Raw genomic sequence first — 23617 nt, 5'->3', positions numbered from 1 at the left:
ATGAGCTTAAAAGTAGTTTTGCTAATGATTTGAAAGTTACAGGCTGTTTGATCTGCTGTTACAAGCAAATAAGTATTATATACGTCAAAACAGAATCACTGAGCATTTAAAATTGTAAGACTGGAAAGAGGTGATGTGGAGAGAAGGCAGTTAAATATGTGAACTCTTTGCAAGGGCTGACACAGATGACATTTAAGATAGAAATAAAACATTCATTTGCATTGCCCAAAAGACATTTTGCAAAGTGTATTACCAAAGGCATAAAGATGTCATGGGGTAAAGAAGCACACTCTTTCTTGAACTAACAAAATGAAAAATGCAAAGTGAAGAGAGAGTAATTAGTCAGGATTTTTATTGTGGCGGAACAGCTGTGTTGCCTAGATGTGCTCTCGTTATAGTTGTTTGGCATATTTATACGTGTTCTGGAAATAAGATATAGTATTGAGGCAGCAGTGTTCACTCCTGATGTTAAACTGTTTAGGGTTGTTGAAACTAGACCATGGAGATGTGCAGAAAGATCTCAGGATGTTGAATATCTTGGTGAATTTCATCTGACATTTCATTAACAAAAGCAAAATCATGCCTGTGGACAAGAGGGAGCCTTCATGTTGAGTACTCTGTGATGGTCTTGAAATTAACTGTTACCAATCACAACAGGTATTGTAGAAGTAGGAAGTGTGAAAACAATTGTCAGCAACAGTCAAAAAAGCAATAAGAAGGTTAGCAATTATTAGGATACAGGGGGAAAGGAATACATTGTGCCCAAGTCCACAGTATGCTGCCTGCGGTTGCAGTCATCTCTAATATCTCATTGTATGATATAGAGGCATGTAAGATCTAGAAAAGAATAGTAGGGTAACAAAAATAGGAAATGATTCTCAAATGAGAATACAGTTGAAGGAGAATGACACTTCCAGCACTATCGCTGGCATAGAGAAAATAAAGAGGAGCAGTTGCTCAATGTTTTCTCTAAAACAAAGGAATTATTTCCAGCAACATGTGCTGTGATGAAGTATGCTGGACCCCTGAAGTAGATGGGAGTGCACATGGTAGGTCAGAGCTGTTAAAATTCTCATCTCGTTAAGTCCTTATACTACTAAACCAGGGAAAAGAAGAGGAGGATTAGGGTAACATCACTCTGCATTTGCCTTTCTAAAATACTCCGCCTAAACCTTGGCACTTGGAGACAAGCTGCAGTGTAAAATAGACCTTATTCGCTATTTTTACGGTGTTATGTTCTGTAGAGTAGCCTGTAATGATCCTGAATATATAACATTTTCAGTGTGATAAGGCACATGTTCCATATCTGTTTATTTTGCAGAGCAATCAACAGTTTCTGAAGACTGTAACAGAACAGAATGTGGAACTAGAGCAGCTACAAAAACAACTGAGGTATAAGCCTGGCAATTTAAAATATTAAATGTCTTTTCCATAGCTTTTTCTAACATGCTGCTGTGTCATGGGCCTTGTTTATACTGCACGCCATCTTGGTAGCGATAGATAAAATGGTTTCAGTTACTGCCTCTTGTTTGTTGACAGATGTGTGCATTCTTAGTGTTAGGTAAAATATTTCCAGTTAGTGTTCTTTGGTTCAACTATTTCCTGAAATAGTCAACATTTGACCTTCTCATTAAAAGGAAACAATCGTCAGCATCACAACAAAATTGACTCTAAAGATGATTTTTCATTAGAATAAGATTTGCTTAAGTTACACAATTACTCGTTACTGTTCTGAAATTTGATTCTTTAGAGTAGTTTTAAGTTTTTATGTTTTTAATAACATTTGCATTCAATGTTTCTCAATAAAGAGCTCTAAACTGTAGGAAGCAAGAGGTAAGAGAAGCATTAATTATATTCCTGAAGTATGTCAAGGACCGTGAGAAAAATACCTGCAACACAGTTTTGCGGTTATTAGTATTTACAGCCATAGTCTGTTTTTTACTCTGCTAATTCTTTTAATTAGTGATGGTTAAAGTCGAACTAGAATTTAATTTCAGTAAATTGGATTTGTGCACTGACATATAAAGGAAATGGATTCATTATCAACCAGAATATTTTTTTACAGCGTGACCTAAGGTTTTAAATAATCTTTTCATTTGAATTTTAGTGCAATAAGTTTACAAGCTTAATGTACTTACAATATACTTAAATTTTGGCTTAATTATTAATTTTTCCTTTGATTTTAGCAATAGTAATTCCGTTTGATACTGTAATTAAAATATTTAATGTGGTTGGACCTCTACCATGCTTTAGTTAGGTTTAGCTTTTGATTTTAAAGAAAGCAACCCCCAAAAATGGTAAAAATAATAACCATTTTTATGTAAACAGTTGAAGATGTCACTGTGTGTTTATTCATGTACTTCATTTTGTATGCAGGTTTTGCAAGCAATACTGTTATTTAGAAACCTAGGTTGACTGAACGCATTGTGAGTTTTTATTTTGTTTTATAGGACATTTTAAATATTTTCAAATATTTTTGGGGAGACCATTAATATAAACTTAATGATACTTTTTGTGGAGAAAAATGCACGATTCGGATGGAGCAAGATCAAAGGTTTGGACTTGCAATGAGGTCCGTGTGTCTGTATAATGTTTTTACCTTTGGTTTTGCTTTTTGGAGAAGTAATAACATAATTAGCTCTTCTGATTAATTAAGTTGAAATTAGTTATCTGCTGTGGAATTAATGGAATTATTTATACTTTGCTTCAGTTTTTCATACAGGTATAATATCTCGTCTTTTTTGCTATTAGGACAAAATTATTATTTCTATAATTAATTTTTGCTTGAAGTTGATCTTAACACTATTAAATATTAACAGTGTTAAATATTTTCCAGCTTCTTTCATGTCCATTAGTGCTCAAGTTTGCATTAGCTAATTTTCTAATACATTTTCTAATACATTTGCTCTTTTTTATATTATCACACATTCAATCATTGATCTTCAAATTTAGCCTAATGTGCAGCCTGAATAATTGGGTTACACCCCAGGTGAAGGATTCAATGTCTTTCTGTTCCCAAGTCAGAGGAGCTGAAGGGTTGCTCATTTCAATAAGCTTTTCTACTGAGGAAAAATCTGATTCATTAACTAGTCTTTTTTTTTTTTCCTTATTCTGTTTCAGCTCATCAACACCTCTTCAGATTACAAAGCACTTCAGTTAAATTCTTCAGAAGTGGTTAATGATTTTCTTTTCTTAATTCTTAGTCAAGTTACTTTAAAAAGTGAAATCTAATTCTGGAAAAGACGTCTCTGTTTAAGTATCTATGGCCAATTATATCCAAGTTATTGAATCACTTAAAGTTTTGATTGCCTATTCCTCCCAAATATTTAATCAACACATGCACCTTCTTCGTAAGCTGAATTTAAGAAGTAATTTTCACAGAATGATTCTTTAGTGAATTTTGCCGCATAGTAAGAAGGAGAAGGAGGAGGAAACCTGTTCTGCCCTGCAGGAAATCTGACTGCCCTTCACAGCTATTTCAACTAAGTTATAATGGAGTCTTGTTTTTTTTTCCTTTCCCTATAATAATGGAAATGTAATTCATAGACTCTTTTCTTTATACAGGCAAGCCAAAATAGAGGCACGGACAGCAAATGCTAAGATGGATGAAATGACCAAGTTGACAGAGAAACTTCGAGGCCAACTGGAGAGAAAGGTACTCTAGAGAAAGGAATAATTTTCCATTGCAACTTAATTGCTTGTCAGTTACCTGAATGCTGACTATATCACAAGATTTTTCTGTTTCTTGTTTTATGTTGTATAGCTGTTTTTTGTTCAGAGAAGCGTAGGTGATGTCTGGATAATATATATATTTTTTTTTTTCTAGGAAGAAGACATGAAATCTGCCCAGCAAAGAGAAACAGCATCTGACAAACGTTTGCAGCAAACACAGTCAAGTATAAAACAATTAGAAGCAAGGTAAAGAAAACACATTGGCTGTCAATACAGGATTCCTGCAAGTTAGATAAAATGCATTTTTTTTTAGTGTCTGAGTTTGTGTTTCTAAGCGATTCTGTTTTCTCAAAATACAGATATTGTATGCTTGGCTGCTCTCTATCTTATTTGTGCTATTCTGTAACCTTTGAAACAGCTTCTGATTTCAATGTATTTAAAATTATCCAACAGACTGTCTGATTTTATTGAATGCAGTGGAACAAAAAAAGGAGGCATATATTTTTTTATCCTAGTGCATAAATTCTAGTTTCTGAACTTGTTAGCTTTAGGTGGTGATTTTAAAGAAAAATATTCACACTGAAATTTGGAAATGTTCATGTAAACTGGCTGAGTTTGAGGTGAATACAGATTTTTCTTTCTCTGTTAAACAGCGCTTGTGTTTCCAAAGTGCTCACTATGGACATTTAGAACCGTGCACTTCATTGAAGCAGCTGCACTTGTGGAACTTTCTGAGGCATTTTTGAGGATGCCTCTGAGACTCTCCTGCCCTTTCTTGTGCCTGCCAATTCTGACAATCGTAATTAAACAATAAGGATTTCTGACCTGTTAAAATTATTGGTGGTTTTCTTGCTCTAATGGTATAGCTGCAACTTCATTGCCCACATCCAATTATTCCATTTCCTTCACAGAGGAAAACTTTATTCCTTCTGGGGCTGTTCTATTCTGTTTTAATATAGAACATTTTCAGTGATGTATCCCAGGATAGCAACATTCTTGTAAGGATCTTCTGAGATTAGATATCCGAGTTAACTCCTTTAGTTCTGTTTCTTTATAGGACTTCATGAATATTAAACACAAAGACTCTGTCCAAAACCAAGCCGGAAACCAGGAATGCCATTTCGACAACTTATGAATCAACACTTCGTATTTGTTTAGTTTGAAAGGATTATGTCTTAATTAAGCATTTTATTGTTAAATGAGTACAATTATTACTATTTTGTAGATTACGTGTTACTGTCCAAGACGCTGAACAGCTGAGAACAGAAAGAACAGCCCTGGAGAAACAAATCGGAGAGCTTCAGACAAAGTGTGCTAATCTAGAAAGGGAGAAGTATGATGCTGTTGCAAAAGTCCAAGATTGCGTACAGCTCTTAGAAGAAGCTAACCTGCAAAAAAGTCAGGTAAGGCTGTCAATGAAGATATTTCTTAGATATTAGAATGCTTCCATCACTTGCAATTGTGAAGTGCCCGAAGATATCTGTCGTACTAAAATGAGTAATGAGTAAGATAGCAAACTGTGATATGACCCTTCATTACATAGACTTCTCATACAGTGCAAATTTCAAAGCCTGGATCAAGGTAATCGAAGTGGTAATACTGAATTTTCAAGAATCTTTGACAGAATTTCTTATCAAATACTTAGAAATAAATTGGGCTATCAGAATAAAAACGAAGTCCTGTTACAAATTTAAAACTTATTGATGGTTAGGAAACAACAGCTAAAACTAAAGGGACTTTTTTGTTATATGGTGGATGTATGTGACCAAGAGAGAGCGAGTTCTGTGTTCAGATCTTAATTATTCAGAGGACATTTGGAGAAGTGACTTGAGTAATGTGTGAGTGAAGTCTGCAGTCAGGAAAAAGTTGCAAAGGTGCTTATTGGTGTATTATAAAATGGCTGAAGAAATTCCAATATGTCATATTGGGTGCTGAACTTAGTCTTACCAGTCAAAAAACTGATTTAGGAGATGCTGTGGTTGTCTCTCTTAAGGATATCTTCATGCAGGCCTCAGTGGTATTCAATCCAACAAATAGAATGTTCAGAATGAGAGTTAAAAATAAAGATGCCTCCTTTTTTCTGACAGAAAAGGGGACTAACATTTCTAAAGAGATCTGCTACCTTCTGGCCTACAGAATAGATTGAAATAGTGGAAAAGATTAGGGTTCTGGTCTTTACTACGATTAAACTTCTGCTATTATTCTTGTTATATAAAAGAAAATTAATGTTTTCATCATGTAGTCTTTCTTCCCATATATTTATAGTCGTTTAGGAAAGCCTTTTGGTGGCTTTCTTTCTTCTGTAATTTCCTCATAACTTTCTGCATCTCAGTTGCTTTATGAACTGATCTTCTACAGTGCCCTTTACCTGTTGGAATGGTCAAGAATGGGGTGAAAAATGAAGTTTTACGTTCTCCACCTCTTGATGGGCACCTTTGGGCTTGTCAGTTCCTTTTTCTTATTAAGTCATTCTCATCAGCTACTCCCAGACTGAAAGGAAAGAAGGGGTTTTGAGCAGTGATTGAGTGGTTTCTTCTCTCAGTTCTAGATGCTATGATATGAAATATTATCGATAGTATTTCAAATTGTTGTTTTCTTCTAGGCACTGTTTGGGGAGAAACAAAAGGAAGAGGAAATTAAAAAAATGAAAGAAGAAATGTCTCAACTTGCAGAAGATATCACTGCAAGAATTAGAAAGGCAGTAAGTTGTTATGTTTAGAAAGAATGGGAAGTTTTTTTTGTTTTCCTCAGTGTGAAAAGCTATTGATGGTGCATGGTCATCACGAGCAGTTTTGTTATAGGGGTTTTGATAATACAGGTAGCAAGGCAGCCTGCTGACAGTACTGTACTCTTAAGCTTTGTTACCTACACGTATTTTCTTCCCCACTAAATGATATTCTTAAATCTCTCAGGAACCAAAACTGTTGGTGTCTGTGCAGACACTGTTATAGAGATTGCTGTACTGTGAACGTATAAGAAACGGCACTTTGATTTCAGAGATTATGTTCAGTCAACAGACTGAGTGTTGTAGTGGTGTCAAGGTATTTAATTTCTCATGCATGGCCTCGTCGTCGTGGAAGTTGCTGAATGAGTCTTACTATATAGGTTCAGATGATAGGACCTGTTGAAAATTACACTATCCTTTTTTTGGCATCTCAGTACTTAAAAAATAGTTCCCTATTTAGGCAAGTGTATCAAGTACAGCAAACAAACAAAACCTCAATATCACAGCACACTTGGAAATCACAGTTTGGTAGAGAAATGACTAAAAAAAAAGTTGTAGTCTCTTTATGGTTTTTGTTCCTGTTGTTAAAAGCAGATGAAAAATTGAAGCTCTCCTGATAAGAGACGAGTCACAAAATTAGTTTTCTCCATATTGTGTCCCATCTCCAGTTAAAGCATCAACTAATCTACCTGGAGGTTCTCAGTAGTTCCCTGCATGTCAAAAGAGACTTGCTTTATTTTAAGGCAAACTCCAGAGGAAAAAAAAGCTTGTTACAGGCATCTTTTGGCAGTGTCTTCTGTTGCAGGTGGACAAGAGCGTAAAGCAATTGTCTCGCTTTTAAGTTTTCAGTGGTGTAGTTGATTTTGCCTTTGTTTACTTTCTTCACTATGACACAATGTGCATACATACCTTAGAGGGATGAAAGGATTCTTTTTCTTGCCAGTCCTTTCATTTGGAGAGGTTTCAGGAATATGCTGTCTAAATTTTCAGAGCCTTTAATATCAGATAAAGATGGTTTATGTCTTCTGTTTGGTGGTTACCTGAAAGAATCACAAAAATTGTTTGGATTACTTCAAACTGTGATATTTAATGTCATACATGATTTGGAGAAGGTGTAAGAGCTGAAGTGCGACTAGGGTAAGCACTCTATAGCTGTGACAGTGATTTAATAACCAGTTTCAAAATGTCCTTATTTCTTATTTTGGAATTATCACAGTAAAAGTGAATCTATCAAAAGCATAAAAAATAAAATTTTAAACTGATATGTCATGTTTTCCCAGGTATTAACAAATACATCTTTTGTTATGTGATCTAAAAATATCTATTACACAAATTTTCAATATCTTGCACCTCAAGGACAGCAGCTTTCATGATAGTCTTGTTGTTCTTTTCATAAGGCCTTGTGATATCTTCCTTTCTGTTTTTTTTTTCTAAACACTCTTAGATATAGTAGAATGGATTGATAATAAACATTTTTTCTGACATCTGTGTAGTAAGATTTGTCAGTTATTGTAGTCCTATATATTTCCGTATTTATATATGTGCACCATATATAGACTACGTACAAAAAAGCAGGATGGAAAAATAGTTTATGGGATTCATTTTTTAGTTTTACTTTGGTTTTGATCACAGGTAGACTCTGCAAAGAAGCAATACAATGTGCAGATTTCTCGACTAACGGAAGAACTTTCAGCCCTTCAGATGGTATGGTGCTGACTGATGGAAGTAGTTTTGATAGATTTTCTTAAATGTCCCTGTTTCTCTCAGGGATACTTACAGCATGGAAAGCTGAGTATTGAACATCTGTAGTTGGGTATGTGGAAATGTATATGAAAGTTGGGAATGTATGCTAAGACAAAGTCTGTGCATCACAATCATCGTATTCTTAAATGAACCAGGAACGTGAAACAAATTATGTTGGAGACTAAAAAGAGCTCAGAACTCAGTGCATATGCACTTATTTATAAATTTCAATTTACCTGTCTTAGTCTGTATAGTAAGCAAGCCTCATCCTATAGAGAAAATAATGAGCAGGTAAATATATTCAAAGGCGTACATAGCAGCAGCAAGAATTACTTATACAGTGGCTGCTCTTTGGTTTAGGCACTTCTTGAATTTTTGTTTTGAGTTATTTTTTTACTAGATTTATTTAAACAATACTTTTTAAAATAGGAATGTGGAGAAAAGCAGAGCCAACTTGAACGAGCCATTAGAGAAAAGAAAGCAGTGGAAGAAGAACTTGAAAAGGTAAGGCAATTGCATGCATTTTCACATCACGTTTAAGAACTCTTTTCAGAAGAAGATAGGTTAATTTTTCCCATTTCTCATAGGGTTCCCTCCCTATTTTTTTTTTTTTTTAGTAAATTTTCTTAATTGTAAATTTTCATATAATTATTTGAATGTTGGGATTTTTTTCCCAATCCAGCAAGTGTTTTAAAGCTGTAATAACAAACTGAAAGAGAGTCCTTCAAAAAGTGTGAAAAGTAGGTGGAGAGGTGTTTAACATAATCTGACAGGATAATGGTACATAATCCAGTTAAACTTAAGTTCAGTGTTCAGAAAACTAAATGAGTGCCAGATCCTTGATAAGTTTTTTTTCCAAGTAGCAGCAACAATGATAGAAATCCAGTTTTGATTTAAATTACTGGAAAATAGGGCGCAATAAGGAGTAACCTACTTGCCAGTACTATGCTGCTAGTCACCAGGGCAAGGTAAAAATGATTTTACATGTAAGTTTATTCTTCAGGTCTACAGGGAAGACAGAGGACATGAATCTAACAATAGAAAACTAGAGCAACTGCATCAGAAATATTTATTTGCAGAAAGTATGAAAGGTGACCTGCAGCTAAGTCTACAGACAACACAAAATAAACTGAAACAGCTGGAAATGAAGTAAGTAACGGACGTTACAGAAGTCGGAATGGAAAACTATGGAAATTATTTCTGACTAATTAAATTGTTGATTATGTATTAGGCTTTTGTCACATCTTTTTAACCAGTATCAAGATACCATAATGCTGAAGCAAAGGCAATTATGAATCACTATAAAAGAACTAAAAGGGGTAGCACGCCGTAGAAGGGAAGATTTTCTTTACAAGATGACAACTGCAAGCAGTTGTTTGACAAAAAAAATAAAAATAGCAGTATATTATTTAGAATTTTACTGCATTTTTAAATACTATTTGTAGAGAAAGTTACTCTCTGAAATATTCAGGCAGAATTTATTACTTAATATCTTCACCTACAGTGTGGTATCTCCTAGTACAGGCAGAACGTGGTGTTTACATAGCATATTGAATTTCAGGTCCTTATTCAGAGCTAATAGATGTTATTGCAGTTCCAATAACACAATAGTAAAAATTACAATACAGTCCACATTTTTAGACCAGGTTATAGTTTTCAGCATGAAAAGTGTTGGATTCTCTAGAAGATCCAGTCGTTTCTGTACTCTGATGATGGTAAATCCTGTCACTTTGCCAGAGCAGTCCTCAGTTGGGAATCTGGAGATGGAAATCTTCTGCTTCACATTGTCATTGAGATTGCTATAGTATCAGATTGGTTTTATGAATTCCATCATCTTGGTAAAATTCTTTGTTGACTTGTGCATAATTCTAGCTGTCAAGCCCATTAAACATGATTGGCAGATGCAAACTTTCAGGAAAAATCAGGGGAGCAGCTGTATTGGGTCAGACCAAAGATCTGTCCCAATCTACATGTTTTTTTTCTAGTGCAGTAGTTGAACAACTCTTGAATTCCAACCAGACTTTTCTTCTCTTTCAGCTCTGAGGAAGAGAAATCTCGTTGCCAGGAGCTTATCAGTAAATTGCAGAGTGTTCTGGATTCAGAAAGAGAAAAGAGTGCCTTTGTCAGTGAACAAAGGCTAAAACTTCAGCAAGAGAAAGAACAATTGCAAAAAGAAATGGAAGGCTTGAGAAAACTAGCCACAGAGGCTCAACAAAAAGCCAAAATAAAGGTATGGGGTTGATATTCTTTTAATTTAACATAACACTGATGTTTGCTTAATAAGGCAGCAGTTCTAAGAGAAAATCCTTGACAGTTTAAGGGTGAAAGTTTCAGTGATGCTTCTTGGTTTCCGCTTGAAAGTGATTTTGTTGCAGCGTCGCGAGTCCTCAGAATCTATTGGGTAACTCAATCTCTGATAGTTAAATTGCCCTTCACTGTAAGAGTAGTGAGGCCATGGCCCAGGTTGCCCAGGGAAGCGGTGGCTTCCCCCTCCCTGGAGGTGTTCAAGGCCAGGTTGGATGGGGCCTTGGGCAGCCGGATCTAGTGGGAGGTGTCCCTGCCCATGGCAGGGGGTGGAACTGGATGATCTTTAAGGTCCCTTCCAACCCAAAGTATTCTATGATTCTACCTTTGGATCTGGAGGGAGTAACAGCTATGATCCTTGATGTGCTTTCTAAACATATAAAGCTGGTACTTTCCCCTCTGCTTTTAAACCCAGGAGTGTAAACATCTGCAGCAATGAAGAAGACTTTAGTAAGCGGTTTTACAAGTTCCCAATGGTGACCATCTCAAATTCAGTTTCCACTTCGCAGCACAAGACAAAGGCAGCAGTCAAATGTTAAATCTTGTTTCAACTCCTGAACCCTTTGGTCAAACGTAGTCTAAAAACAAAGGATCAGGGACTTGTGACAGATAGATAGTGTTCATAAAGTATATACCAGATTTTTGTCTCATTTTTAATCAGACAAGCTTCTGTTATATTCACAGATAAGATTTATTGCTTGTTTTCATTTTCCTCTGATGTACCAAGGATTTTATATGCAGTTAAGAAACTCCTAACACATTTTAGCTACATAAAACAAACATGTTCCCGTGGAGAAAACACGAAGGAGAAAGATAAAGATTATTTACAAAAATAAGCATACACAGCTCATTATCCTTTATTGTCAGTTGTACTATTTGCTTAAATTGGTTTGGGGAACATGTATCTCTTTGAGCATAAAATTATGAGTTTAATTATTGAATGTTACATGCTTTCAGCAAATGTTTGTAAATGTAACACAAATGTTATAAAAAAAAAAAAGAGGGAGATGTTTGATTGCACCTGATGTGTATTTTTTCTAGATAAGCACAATGGAGCATGAGCATGCTGTGAAAGAACGAGGATATGAAGCTCGACTTAAGGAAATGGAAGACACCAGTCAAAAGTCTACTGCTGAACTTAGGCGTCTGTTAGTAGCTCAGCAAAAAGCAACGAATCGATGGAAAGAAGAAACAAAAAATCTTACTGAAACTACAGAGGCCAGGATCAGCAAGCTAAAGTAAGTGCAATTTTGTTCCTCTTCTGGAAGCTGTTACAGTTTAAGTTACTGTGTGGTGGTATAGTAGATCTGTGATGAAAACTCATGACGAGCAAACCATCCAGACCAGATGACGTTCTTCCAGCAGAACAAGAGTGTTCTGAAGAGAGCTTTTGATGCTCATTGTGAAATTAGCTCTTGTTGTGCATGAGTTTTGTAATGACAAATAGTAAATTAAATATATTACTTTTCATTTTTTCCTCCAAGATATAGCATGTTCAATTTAGGGAATTTTAGCTTTGGATTGTGAAAACCTCTGTGTTTATAGCTATTCAGAACAGTCAGTGGAAAATCAGTTGTGGAGTGAGTCTCCAGACTTACGATATAAGCTGGAAAAAAATCTGTTGAGACACCCCTTTAATGTTCTCTTCTGAGCAGTTGCTGTCATAAATGAGGATACGAATGAGTTATGTGAGTGCCCTAAGTAAAAATATGATGTAAACTTTACTTTTCTCTTAATTCATACAGGTCGCTGGGTAACTAACTGATACTTTTATTTCCCCCACAGAAGCTAAGAATATTTGCAGTTGTGAAAGGGCATAATAACAAGGGCATCTCACGCAATAGCCAAGGATACAGGTTACCTATCATTCCAATATGCTGGGGAATACAAGCACCTGTGGTGCCTGTGAGCCTGTACACGCAGACATCAACTGGTTTAGAGGAGACAGTGGCATTACTGGAAATGAATGAGTAGAGAAGGAAGTAGCTAAATGAGAAATTATCCATTTGCAAGTTACGTGTGAAAGAAATTCTACAAACTTATCTTTGCTTTAAATGCATGCTGCTATAGTGTTTGCTTCTACTTGGATGTTAACATCCATTAAAAAATGAGAAGAATCCACACTGCTCAATTTATGAAATAAGCAGACATGGCATCTACCTTCATCTTGGTTTTCATTTTCAGTGTGTGGACACATTGCACAGGGTTCAAATGTAAATGAGTTGATGTACGCACAGTGGATGTGTAGCGTCTTTCCTTTTGTGGTATTTCCTTCCTCCACCTCAGCTTCCTCGCAGGGCTTGTCTGGCTAACAGGTAACAGCCAAACTGTAGATAATTGCAAGCCGAGACACATATCACTCACTCAGTCTGGTTAGCCAGCTAGCGAATTCATAAAACATTCCTTGATGACCTTTCTGTTCTACTAGCAGCTTCACTGATTTGCTTTTCATTTTTTCAAGTGCTTCTTTTTCTGACTGTGTAGGATTCTTTGTAATAGTAGTGGATTGTTACCTATGATAAACAAGTTCAATCTGAATTTTTCAGGTAGTTCAAAATCGTACTCAAACCAATTAGAGATAACATTTCTGCCCATTTTTCTGGAAAAAAACATGTCCTATGCATTCACTTTGGTCATTTTTACCTCTCCTAAGTAAACAGTTATGGCTTACATCCCTTATCTGTCCAGATAAAGGCTGGGTTTATTTTCCCTTAAAATATACTATGTTTTGTAAAGATTACTAAACAGATCTTTAAAAAGGCAAAAAGTTTCTTTCAGAAGTCATCACAGCATTGAGCACATCTGCAAAATACTGGGAGCTGTGCTTATTCACTGGCAGTTTTAGGGGTAAAGCTTCCCTGTATGTAATTAGCTGGGTATTATTAATGCTTTTTTGACATCTTTTGTAAACGCAGTAACTAGAAAAGAAAAATACTTTATAGTGTTCCATGCAAAGGTAAATTTTAGCTTTTGAAATTGTGGTTTGTTGTTGTTGTGATTTGGTTTCTGTAAAGCAAAGAACAAAATCTCTCACAGTTGAGCATCCAGGCTTATTAGATCCTGGGTATAGTTCAGCAGCTTCAAATTAGAAGGGAAAAAATCACAGACCTACAAAACATGTAAAGTTGTCTGTGAAATGTCAAGTGTTAAAATATTGTTATAGCAGACCAAAAGCTTTAGACCTTCTTTATCTGCAGCAAAATGCTGACACAGAGAATATCTAATGCACATGAGAGGAAGTCTGCTTTGTGAATCTGCATGAAAAATAGTCCACTGAAAATGGCCTTGTTTATGTGAGAGATTGCCTGTATGGCATCATCTGGAGAATAATAATTTAATATCTTGTATCAGAGAATATACTGCCCAATGAGTGGAATAGAAGAAATGTTCATCTCTTATTAAAAATTATAGTCTACGCTAAGTCCATGTGATTCTCTGTGGCTTCAGTAGATATTTTGGAGCAAGTCTAAAAGCAGGGTCAGTTACTTTTTAAGGTGTTTTCATAGGTGCTGCTTTTACATACCATACAAGCTAGCAGCGGAGGTTTTCATCGGACATTTGCTCTACCTAATAAGGAAGTGGCAATAGAAACAAGTTTGTCTTTCCTAGACAGTTGTAGTTTAAACTGATATAAGGTATTTCAGAATTAAGTCTGTGCAGTGGTGCTCTGATATTATGGTGAAAAGTGGTTTTAACAGAACTTACATGTATTATTTGTGGCTGCCCCCTCCCTGGAGGTGTTCAAGGCCAGGTTGGATGGGCCTTGGGCAGCCTGATCTAGTGGGATGTGGCCTTCCCATTGCAGGGGGGTTGGAGCTGGACGATCTTTAAGGTTCCTTCCAACCCAAAGTATTCTATGATTCTATCTAGAAAATCTAAAACCGGTGTATTTTTCACATTATATGTATTACCAGATACCTAGCTGTGTAGTGCAGAATGCAGTTGGTATGAAAATTAGCTCCCGAGTTACACAGGAATAATAATTTAATTCTAAATCCTTGCTTATTTTATAAATGAATAATTATCATATTTATTTTAATCTTATAGTAACATATTGAGTAAGTATTTTTAGTGCAAGTACAGAATGGTGAATCACTTCTTACTTTGTAGTGAACAGAATTGGAGTTGCTGATTATTTAAAAGGCAAAATAATTTTGCAGTGAATGCATTTATCGCAGAAAAGCCATCAAGATCACTAAATAACACACTAATACTGGGTAAACAGGATCTGTTGAATTAGAGGCTCTATTTGAAAGTCCTCTTGGGGCTAATGCAGGAAATCACATCACCAAGCCTTACAGCAGAGTCCAAGTGAAAGGCCAATACTCACCCAGCTTTCCTATATAAATACATTTAGAAGGTTTTGTGAGAGTTAATTAAGCTGTGAGCTTGTAAGGAAAGCTTAATATCTCCCTTAGAAACTTCATCTTGTCTTGACTGGGCAGCAGGGCTTTGAACTTAAGATGTCAGTGTACCCTTTTTGGATTTAAAGAGAGAGTTCTCCAAGCTTAGCAGCTTGTCGTGGGTATTTAGTATATTTTGAGGACAATCTGAGACATTCCTTGGCACTTTATGAAGTTACTGTTTGATGGGTCTGACTCATGTAAATATATGAGCAAATGCAGAGATTGCGTTGGTGACATGGGGCAGAACTGCAGATTTTCATAAGAATTATTGATCTTACAGCATAGTAATGTGCTTTATAAGTGAATGTTTTTCAGGAAGTTATGAACTTCATAACGTAGTCATATCCATGTATACTGAGGAGGTGGTTAATATAAAAGCACTTTATATTGTATTTCACCAGGAGTTTGCTGTTGGTGCAGCTCTTGTAAGCATTGTTAGTGTAGGTGTTTCCCGTTCCTTTGCCTTAAATTCATGATCTGTTGCTGGTTTTTAGTTCTACCCTCATTACTTTCATTTTCCATGGGAAGGTGTCTGAAACATTTTGGTTTCTTTACTGACTTCCCAGCAGCAGCTGCTAACTTCTCCGTATTCCTTGCTGCTCATTTGTTATCTTCTAAGTCTGCAATGTTTAGTTTGTGAGGTGTAATCCATATGCATAAAGGAAGCATTAAAGACACATTTTTAAGAAATGAAGCAACATCAGTGAACACGAGGTGATTTTTAATTAAAAAAAAAATAGAGAAGAAGTAAATTTTGCAACCGGCAGCAGCAGAGCAGAGTGAGGTTTAAGAATCAAGTAGATCAGTAAAAAAACTTGTAGGTAAAAATGTTGATAAATCTATACTTTCAGGCTTCATTGAAATTATTCTGTGCTTTCTTGGACATTAGGGTCTCAGTTCAAGTTAAATGTAGTCATTGCCTATAAAACTGAACTTGGACTTAAAAAAACTCCAGTGCTGAAACAGGCAGTGCATTTAATACTTGTAGACTAAATTCCACTACTTCTTCATAAAAACACATTACAGTTCGTTTATGAGAAGTTTTCTTCCCTTTAAGCATCTTAAGACGCTGTACTCTTTTAGAAGGATTTATTGGCTATAGACCTCGCCTTTGCCTTGCAAAAGGGCAAGGAACCAGTTTCGCTTCAATATACTCGTGCCAAAAGACAGTCTTGAAGGTAACCGAGGTCAGTGTTACTTGCAGCACAGGTCATCATTCCAAATAAAAACGTTGCTCTTGGCAGTGTGGCTAACAGCTCATGACTGGTGTTTATTCTCTGCACTCCTCCAGAATATCTAGTTTGGCAAGCTGCGAAACGAAGCTGTTCTGACTTTTGATTGCATCCGCTTTAGATGTACTTTGAGTTCTAATGACATATTACTGAACTTAGACAGCAAATATTTGCCATTATAAAATAGTTATGCAAAGTAATGGGTACCAATAAAGGTTGTAAAACAGTGGTGTAGCACTCGTATTTATTTAAACACAACTCCTCCCAAGGCTCCTCTATTGAATTTAGATTTTTTTCTTTCTCTAAGGATGTAGATGTAGGTAAAATTAGTCTATATATGTTTATATGTGTTTATAAATACATGCAAAAACTATCACCCTCAGATTCAGTTCAGGGGAATTTTAATACTTGAAGTTAAGGTGAGTTTAATGCTTCTTAAAGATCTCTGCTGGATTTGGCTGGAGTTAATTTTCTTTATAGCAGCCTGTATGGTGCTGTATTTTAGCTCTATGACCAAAGCCGTGTTGACAGCACACTGATGTTTTAGCTTTGCTGAGCAGCACTTACAAGGAGTCAAGGCCTTTTCTGCCTCTCACTCCACCCCAGCAGCGAGTAGGGAGGGGACAGAGCAGGGATGACTGGCCCAGGGAATATTCCACATCATATGATGTCGTGCTCAGCAATAAAACTGGGTGGAAGTTCTTTCAGAGCAGCTGTTGTTTGGCTACTGACTGGGCACTGGTGCACTGGTGATGAGTGGTGAGTTGCACCAATTGGTGAGTGATTGCTTTTGCACTAATTATTTTTTTCCCCTTCGCTTATTAAACTGTCTTTCTCGTGACTCATGAGTTTTTTTCACACCTGTACCATTCTGGTTCTCTTCCTCTTTCCTTGGTGGGGAGTGAGGGAGCAGCTTACCTGCCAGCTGGGCCAATCCACCTGGAGACTGAAGGACAGATGTAGCTTTTGAGACACTTAATTTTAGTTGAATCGGTTTGCTTCCTTGCTGTGTTTCAACGGGCTTGAATTTTGACAGTTGCTTGTCTGCTGTCAATTCAGTTCTGACCAAGAATAATCAATAGAATGGAGTGAACCGGAGTTCTCAGTTTTATTGTTTTTGTAATTGAAGATAATCTGCCTCCGAAGAATGACTTATTTTGGTGCCTGTGTATGAAGTGTTAGCCAGGACCACCTTCTTCTCACTACATCCCATGCAGTATATGGAGTGAGTCGCACAGCATCTTGAGATGAAGAAGTTTCCTCTGTTTCTAAAACATTATTCTTGGCTGCGCTTCTGTAGTGTTTGGCAGCCATAGCTGCTTATTTTAAGATGTTCATTAGAGAAAAAAATTAACAGGATGAGAGGCAGCTGCAGGTACTGGCAGTATACAAAATTTGTAATTACTAAGAGTAACTGAAGCATATTATAGTATAATTCAACCGAAAAACCAGCTGGCACATGCTGTATTTGTCATATGAGAGCTTTGCAGAATGTTTGTGCTACAGCTGGCAGATTTATCACCTGTCTGCCAAAACACTAAAACTCACCTTTTGTTTCCTACTCATTTAACAAAGGCAAAATGAAGTAGCAACTGATCGGATTATTCAGCAATTGGGGTTACTGCTCAATTTTAATATTGAAATCTTATAACCTGTGTTTGGGGGAGGGTTAACAATCAGAATGAATCGATTGTCCAGCTCAGTAGCCATCACATTTCCTTATGCTTATGAGGTTAACTTGTTTTCTTTAAATACATGCTCGGTGTGATTGGAGTATAATTTCTTGATAATACAGCTGTATGGGAGCATGTGAACTCTGTTTATGGCTTCTGCTGCTAAGAGAGTTAATTCCACGCTTTAGTACAAGCATAGAAGACAGATTGGTTTTAGTAACTAAGAATTTTTAATTTAGAGAACAAATCTCTGGATAGTCTTCTAAGATGATGCAACAATGCAGATGGTTTGTCAGAATTGAATTTCCTTATTTTCCAAGCCTTTTTTTACTAGCATCATTAAACTTGAACATAAGCAGCCGATGTGTTGTAAGGAGTAGTGTTTGAATAGATTTCTAAAGAGTTTATTTTTAAAGGGTATGTATGAAAAGATATGACAGGAACTGTGTAAACTTTCTGTTTTGCTAATGAAACAGTTTATAAAAACTGAACTTCCAGAAATCAGCTGTTCATTAGGGCTTCTATATTGAAAATGCTTCATCTCAATGCTTGGTATCGATTACAGAGTAATTGCAGTAACAGTGTTAAGTATGAACCTGCTGTCTTGATCCTGCAATTTTAATCCATCTTTAATTCTTATTTTATTCGTTCACATGTGATAACACAGGTATAATCTAGATTGGAAGAGATTGCCCAGGGAATCTGTGGATTCCCCGTCCCTGGAGGTGTTCAAGGCCAGGTTGTATGGAGCCTTGAGAACAAGGGATTGGAAACTACCAGCCTTGTACACTTAACCTTATGTTAACAGACAGATTGCAGCCTTGTATTTCAAATGCCAGATAGCAGTTTCCAGTCAAACTTTATGAAACACTAAGTTTAAAAGATTCTAAGAGTAAATTGTTGCTGAGAATTAAATGCCATCATTAAAAGAGCAGAGGTTTGTGAAAGTGGAGGTCTGAGGTTAAGTTATCTCCTACTTTGCCTCCGTTGCCCCAGAAAGAATAGAGGCTTTGGCTGTCTTTACAGTGCGTGTAGTTTCAGTAATAGGCAGAGCACCAAAAGGTTGGCTATCACCTTTCTGAGCATTGTCGATGTGCTTCGTATTCATGAAGGTGATTGAATTTCAGCATTTTTTCAACTTGGGAAAGTAAGGATAGATTTGAAAATTCTTCACAAATATGCTTGGACCTCAACATAGAAGGAGAAACTGGTGGCAAGAAGCTTCATCACACCTTTCTTTTTGTGATGCTTCTTAGAGCAGCCCATTTAGTTCTGTATCTTTCTCTGGCTAAAATTGCCAGTCTTCAGACATTTTGCAATCTTTGGTCATCCCTATCTTTCAGTGGCTTATGATGACAGAAGGAAAGAGCTGTTTCCTTTGGGCACGAACTCCAAGTTGTTTACCATAGCCCAGCTATTCTTTGTCTTCAGTACTATGCAAATTCAGAATTGCTAAAACTCATTCAGTATAAAAGTAAAAGGTCTGCTTTGAAGATGGGGGTGTTTTCCTCATGAAGTGTTGCATTGGTGTCTGTCTTGTGTGTATAGAATGATTTGGTTTTAGGTACTTCAAAGCACCTTCAAAAATATCCACATTGAAGTCTGCTTATGGGATTCTAATTGGAATGTTAATCTAAAAACTGAGTTGAGTGTGTAAATGCAGCTTATATTTAGAGCACATTTGATAATGTGTCTGCAAAATAAGATCCAATAAATAGAAAAAACAACCCTGTGAAATGTCAAGCGCTCTTGACAAAGTCCTGTTTATTCAAACAAATACAACTCATTCCTCTGCCATTATAGTTTTGAAAACACATCATGAAGTGCTAGCTCGGTAGCGCTTTTTAAACCATTGTTTTAAGAGCAATGCGGTAAGTGAAAACGCGTCATTAGCCCCTCCAAAGCAAGAAAGTACCTATAGAAGTATATTCCAATAACTGGTACACTACTGTGTGTTGATCACTGTCTTGTCTTCTGATTTACAGAAGTGAGCTGAGTCAGCAAAAACTCCGTAGCCAGGAGCTCATTTCTCAGCTGGAAATGGCAAATGAAAAGGCAACTGAGGTAAGATAATGACCAATATGACAACTGCTTTCAGTTACAACCTGATGCACCTACACTGGGCCCTTAACAGAAACCTATTTAGATGAGTTATGGTTAAGAAAAAAAATAAGGATTTTTAACAGCAGTAGTTGTAACTGGAAAACCCGCTGTTTCTGCAGACTGAGGATGTTTAAATGGCAGAAAGAGAAATTAACTTTACTCTCAAATTACAAGAAAAGGTAAAGGAGAGATCATCTTTCAAGGTTACTACTCTAGGGGGTTTGGACAATTCAGGAAATGTTTCTGAAGTCACTGGTGCCTCTGTGTGCCTGGAGCCCTCTCGAGAGGAGCCGGCATTATGTTACGGATAATGTAGCATACGCAGGGATATCAGATTCTCAGCATACTGGGCATAGTGGAATTTATACTGCACGTGCATATATGCCAATAGATAAAAGCATTGTCTGTTAAAGATTAAGGGCAGGGTTGTTTTGGAATGTGTGTTGTTCAATAATTAATGGCCATTTTAGAAAACAGCTCTCCTGTCAGCCTCATAAATCTGGGATAACATCCAGTTCTGTCTAGGATGAGTCCTTTGGTGGTGGTTTTTGTGTTGCTGTATTATTCAGAGGAGAAGAATGAGGCTGATGCGAGGAGAGATTTCTGAAGTAAAGGATTGTTAAGAAAGACTTGATACAGACCCTTTGATGAAGTGAACAGGGAGGTCTGTAGCAAGTTTATCATCTCACTTGTATTACCCAGTACATTCTTTTCCACTTTGAGTATAACTAAAACTTGAACATTGTAAGATTCCATTAATTAAATTGCCTATTGAAGATATGGACTTCTGTGCATTTTACTCCAAGATGGTGAAATAAGTACAACTTCCTCTGCAGAGCAGTCTGATTGCAAAAGTCATAGGATATTGTATTTGAGCTGGACATTCTCTGTCATGTGGCAACACTGTGTCTTCAATCTCATTCTAAGTGGTAACCAGTCCCACTTCTTAAGTTCCTCTTGTTTTAAGCTTTTTCACTACACTGTGGATGGATCCAGTAAAAAGAACTTTGTGTTTGTAATAAGATATTTCATTTACACAGGATGAAAAATTAATGATGGGCTATCGAGAATACATCAGTAGCCTTCAGAGGCGACTGAGCCAGGCAGAACAGAGGGCAGCTACAGCATCTCAAAAGGTACAAAAGAAAAAAACGTGTTGTTTAAGTGCATTTAAAAAATTGTGTTGCATATCACAACAATATTCACTTTGTGTCATTCCTGAGGCGGAGGTGATAGTATCTCTGCGTTATCACTAATATAATTTTAACCAGCAGCTTGTGATTTGGATGCGTCATCACAAAACTGATGCATATTCAATTAAATGCCACCCTCTGACAGGATGCTTAAGTGACAGTATAGATTTGTTTATGGAAATGAATTTGATGTGAATTAAACTTGTGTGGTTCAGAATGTGCGCGTTGAAGGTTTATGATCATTTCCGTCTTCAGAAATGGCAGCAAATTAACAAAGTGGAAAAAAAAAACTTAAATAACTGCAGCTCCTGTTGCCACACAGCGTGCTTTTGTAGCTCAGTGTAACCTACTGCAGCAATCACAAGTGACAGCTTCACATGATAAAGAGCAAACGTGCTGTTTCCCTCACCTCTCTCTTGGGGAGTCTTGATTCAAACGTGTCTTCAGTTGATGGCTAGAGAACTGCCTTCATAAAGACTGCTAGGCAGCATAGCTGTTTTGTAGGAATTCTGTGTTCTTTTCAGCCAAGTTCTCTGGTCTAATTACTTGTGTGGCTGCACAAAGAGTGCAGGGAAATGGTGTGAAGTGGTTGCAGGACAGCATTGATAGCGTCAGCCTGTTTAGCGTTCATGAGATGGCAGCCGTGAGTACCTTCTGCCACGTCACGTGTACTTCCAGAGTTGGTAATTTCTTGTCTGTCCACCTGTGTTGTCATTAGTAACCTGCAGTAGCTGTGTCCCCGAGGACTGTTGAAGTCCCCCCACAGCAGCTATCACCAGTAACGTGTGACAGACGCAGCAAGTCCTGCAGTGTCAAAAATACTGAAAATTGTGTAGACAGAATAGGAAATAATGGGTTATTTTCCATGCGAAGGAAAGGACAGCGCACGCATCTCGCTACCACAGTAAACGTGCCCGACACATGTTTTGGTGATTATGAAAACTCCAGCCCAGGTCTGTCTGTTGGAGCTATTTGTGTGCCTGAGACCTCATGCACCACTGCAGTCACATAGAGCTGAATCATTGTTGCCTTGTTTTTCCAGTTGTCTTACAACTCATTCCAGCTTTATTCAGTATTTCTAGACATTAGGGATAATGGGAGGAAAGGTTTTCTTCTCTTCAGAGAAAGAAACTTCAAGCTTTAATTATCTAAACCCTGTGCCACCTATAATGCTTTATTTCCTCTGCTGAACTGTAGGTGGGTTTTGATCCATACTATTCAAGCTATGCATCTTGAAACAAAATGCCATGGGGGTTTATACACTGCGTTCACTTATTTGTCAAGCAAATTTGTTACTCAAGTTGGTCTCCTATTAAGTAAAGGTGGTCTTTCTGCCTCCTAATTTTTTTCAGTGACTTAGGAAACTCAGTTGCGAAGTACAGCTTTTTAATGTGGGGGATCCCATGTGAGTTGCCGAGAGGAAATGTTTGGTTGATCTAATGGTTAGGGACTAATTGCATTTTTTTTCGTAACAGCAGCAAATAGATGGGCCTGGCTGCCAAGCCATCGTAACGTAAGCTGTGTTTCCTGGCTGTAAATGCTCTCACTCATGACAGGGTCTACCCAGCTGGTGAATATTTGCTCTGAAAGAGCGTTTTGAGAGTCTTTTACCTCTTGTTTGGTATATGGATCCATTCGGCTTTAATTCTGAGCTGCTATCTTCCCTTGAAAAGCAGAGTCAGGTCACCTTTCAAGGGTGCCCAGATAGGAAAAGGGTTTGCTGTTCCTGAAGCACTGATAAGTAACCATTTCTCACTAGTCTCCCTCTGAAAGGTAACAAAATGTTTGGTAAGATATTTAGGAGGTGAATTGTTGCTCAGATCTTATCTCCAGTCTTCAGAACTGCCTGGCCCTCTCTGGGCTCTGCAGAGGTTACTGCTGCTGCTTGTCAGGTATGACTTTGTTGTAGGGAGAAGACGAATTTCTGTGCCAAGCTCATTCCTTCTCCCCACCTCCCACAAAAAAATTAAAAGACAGAAAAGACAGCCCAGCACTGTTCCTGCTAAAGGCTGGGAGAAGAGGGCTCCAGGAATACTGCTACAAGAACATCCACTCTTCTGAATCTGCAAAAATGAGGTGTTACTTCTCTTCTGGGTCTCCAAAGACTGAATGTTTCTGTGTGCGTTTCCTCAGATTCAGAATGGCAGCTCTGACTCTGTAGGTTGAAGGCTGCTTTTCTGACTCATTACATTATCCAGCTTACTTGTAAAATTAAGTCCAACATAGGCTAGACCTGGGCTATTGGGGAGTCTAGAAATTGCATTTTTACTGTGAATCTGAGCTTATTATTAAATAATAGCAATTCAGTAGGAAACAAAAAATACAGGATGATGTTTGCACAGGTTTACAATGTCTGTATTCCCTGTAAATGTCTTTTAAAGCGTACTCCTGCTACCTGATCTTTGATCATCTTGAATTCCTTGGGATCGGAGGTAAGACAAATGCAGTTGTCATCTGTAGAATACGTTATAAATTCTTCTCTTCGCTGCCAATTCCCACTCACTGTGCTTTTCCCTCTTCTTCAGGACATCTTCCATGGAAGCTCTACTGATAACTTTGCTTTTTA

At 37.1% G+C, this 23617-nt stretch overlaps 1 protein-coding gene across 2 annotated transcripts in view; it reads left to right on the top strand.

Moving 5' to 3' along the window:
- The window catches only part of SCLT1 (sodium channel and clathrin linker 1), a 33037-nt gene that overhangs the window by 8716 nt on the left and 704 nt on the right, over window positions 1-23617 (top strand). For both annotated transcript variants that reach the window (XR_011337305.1, XM_069855234.1), the window contains exons 9-20: window positions 1322-1392; window positions 3565-3655; window positions 3827-3918; window positions 4898-5075; window positions 6275-6373; window positions 8030-8101; window positions 8570-8644; window positions 9144-9289; window positions 10178-10370; window positions 11486-11682; window positions 19741-19819; window positions 20899-20994. Coding sequence is in view for 1 of the 2 variants with exons in the window: in XM_069855234.1 (XP_069711335.1) it covers window positions 1322-1392; window positions 3565-3655; window positions 3827-3918; window positions 4898-5075; window positions 6275-6373; window positions 8030-8101; window positions 8570-8644; window positions 9144-9289; window positions 10178-10370; window positions 11486-11682; window positions 19741-19819; window positions 20899-20994 (1389 nt within the window). In the remaining variant the exon portion in view is untranslated. The remainder of the gene's footprint in view (window positions 1-1321; window positions 1393-3564; window positions 3656-3826; window positions 3919-4897; window positions 5076-6274; window positions 6374-8029; window positions 8102-8569; window positions 8645-9143; window positions 9290-10177; window positions 10371-11485; window positions 11683-19740; window positions 19820-20898; window positions 20995-23617) is intronic.

Source organism: Phaenicophaeus curvirostris, chromosome 4, assembly GCF_032191515.1.
Source record: "Phaenicophaeus curvirostris isolate KB17595 chromosome 4, BPBGC_Pcur_1.0, whole genome shotgun sequence".
NCBI lineage: Eukaryota > Metazoa > Chordata > Aves > Cuculiformes > Cuculidae > Phaenicophaeus > Phaenicophaeus curvirostris.
The sequence above is the reverse complement of the archived record's forward strand: the minus strand, read 5'-3'. Positions and strand labels throughout refer to the sequence as shown.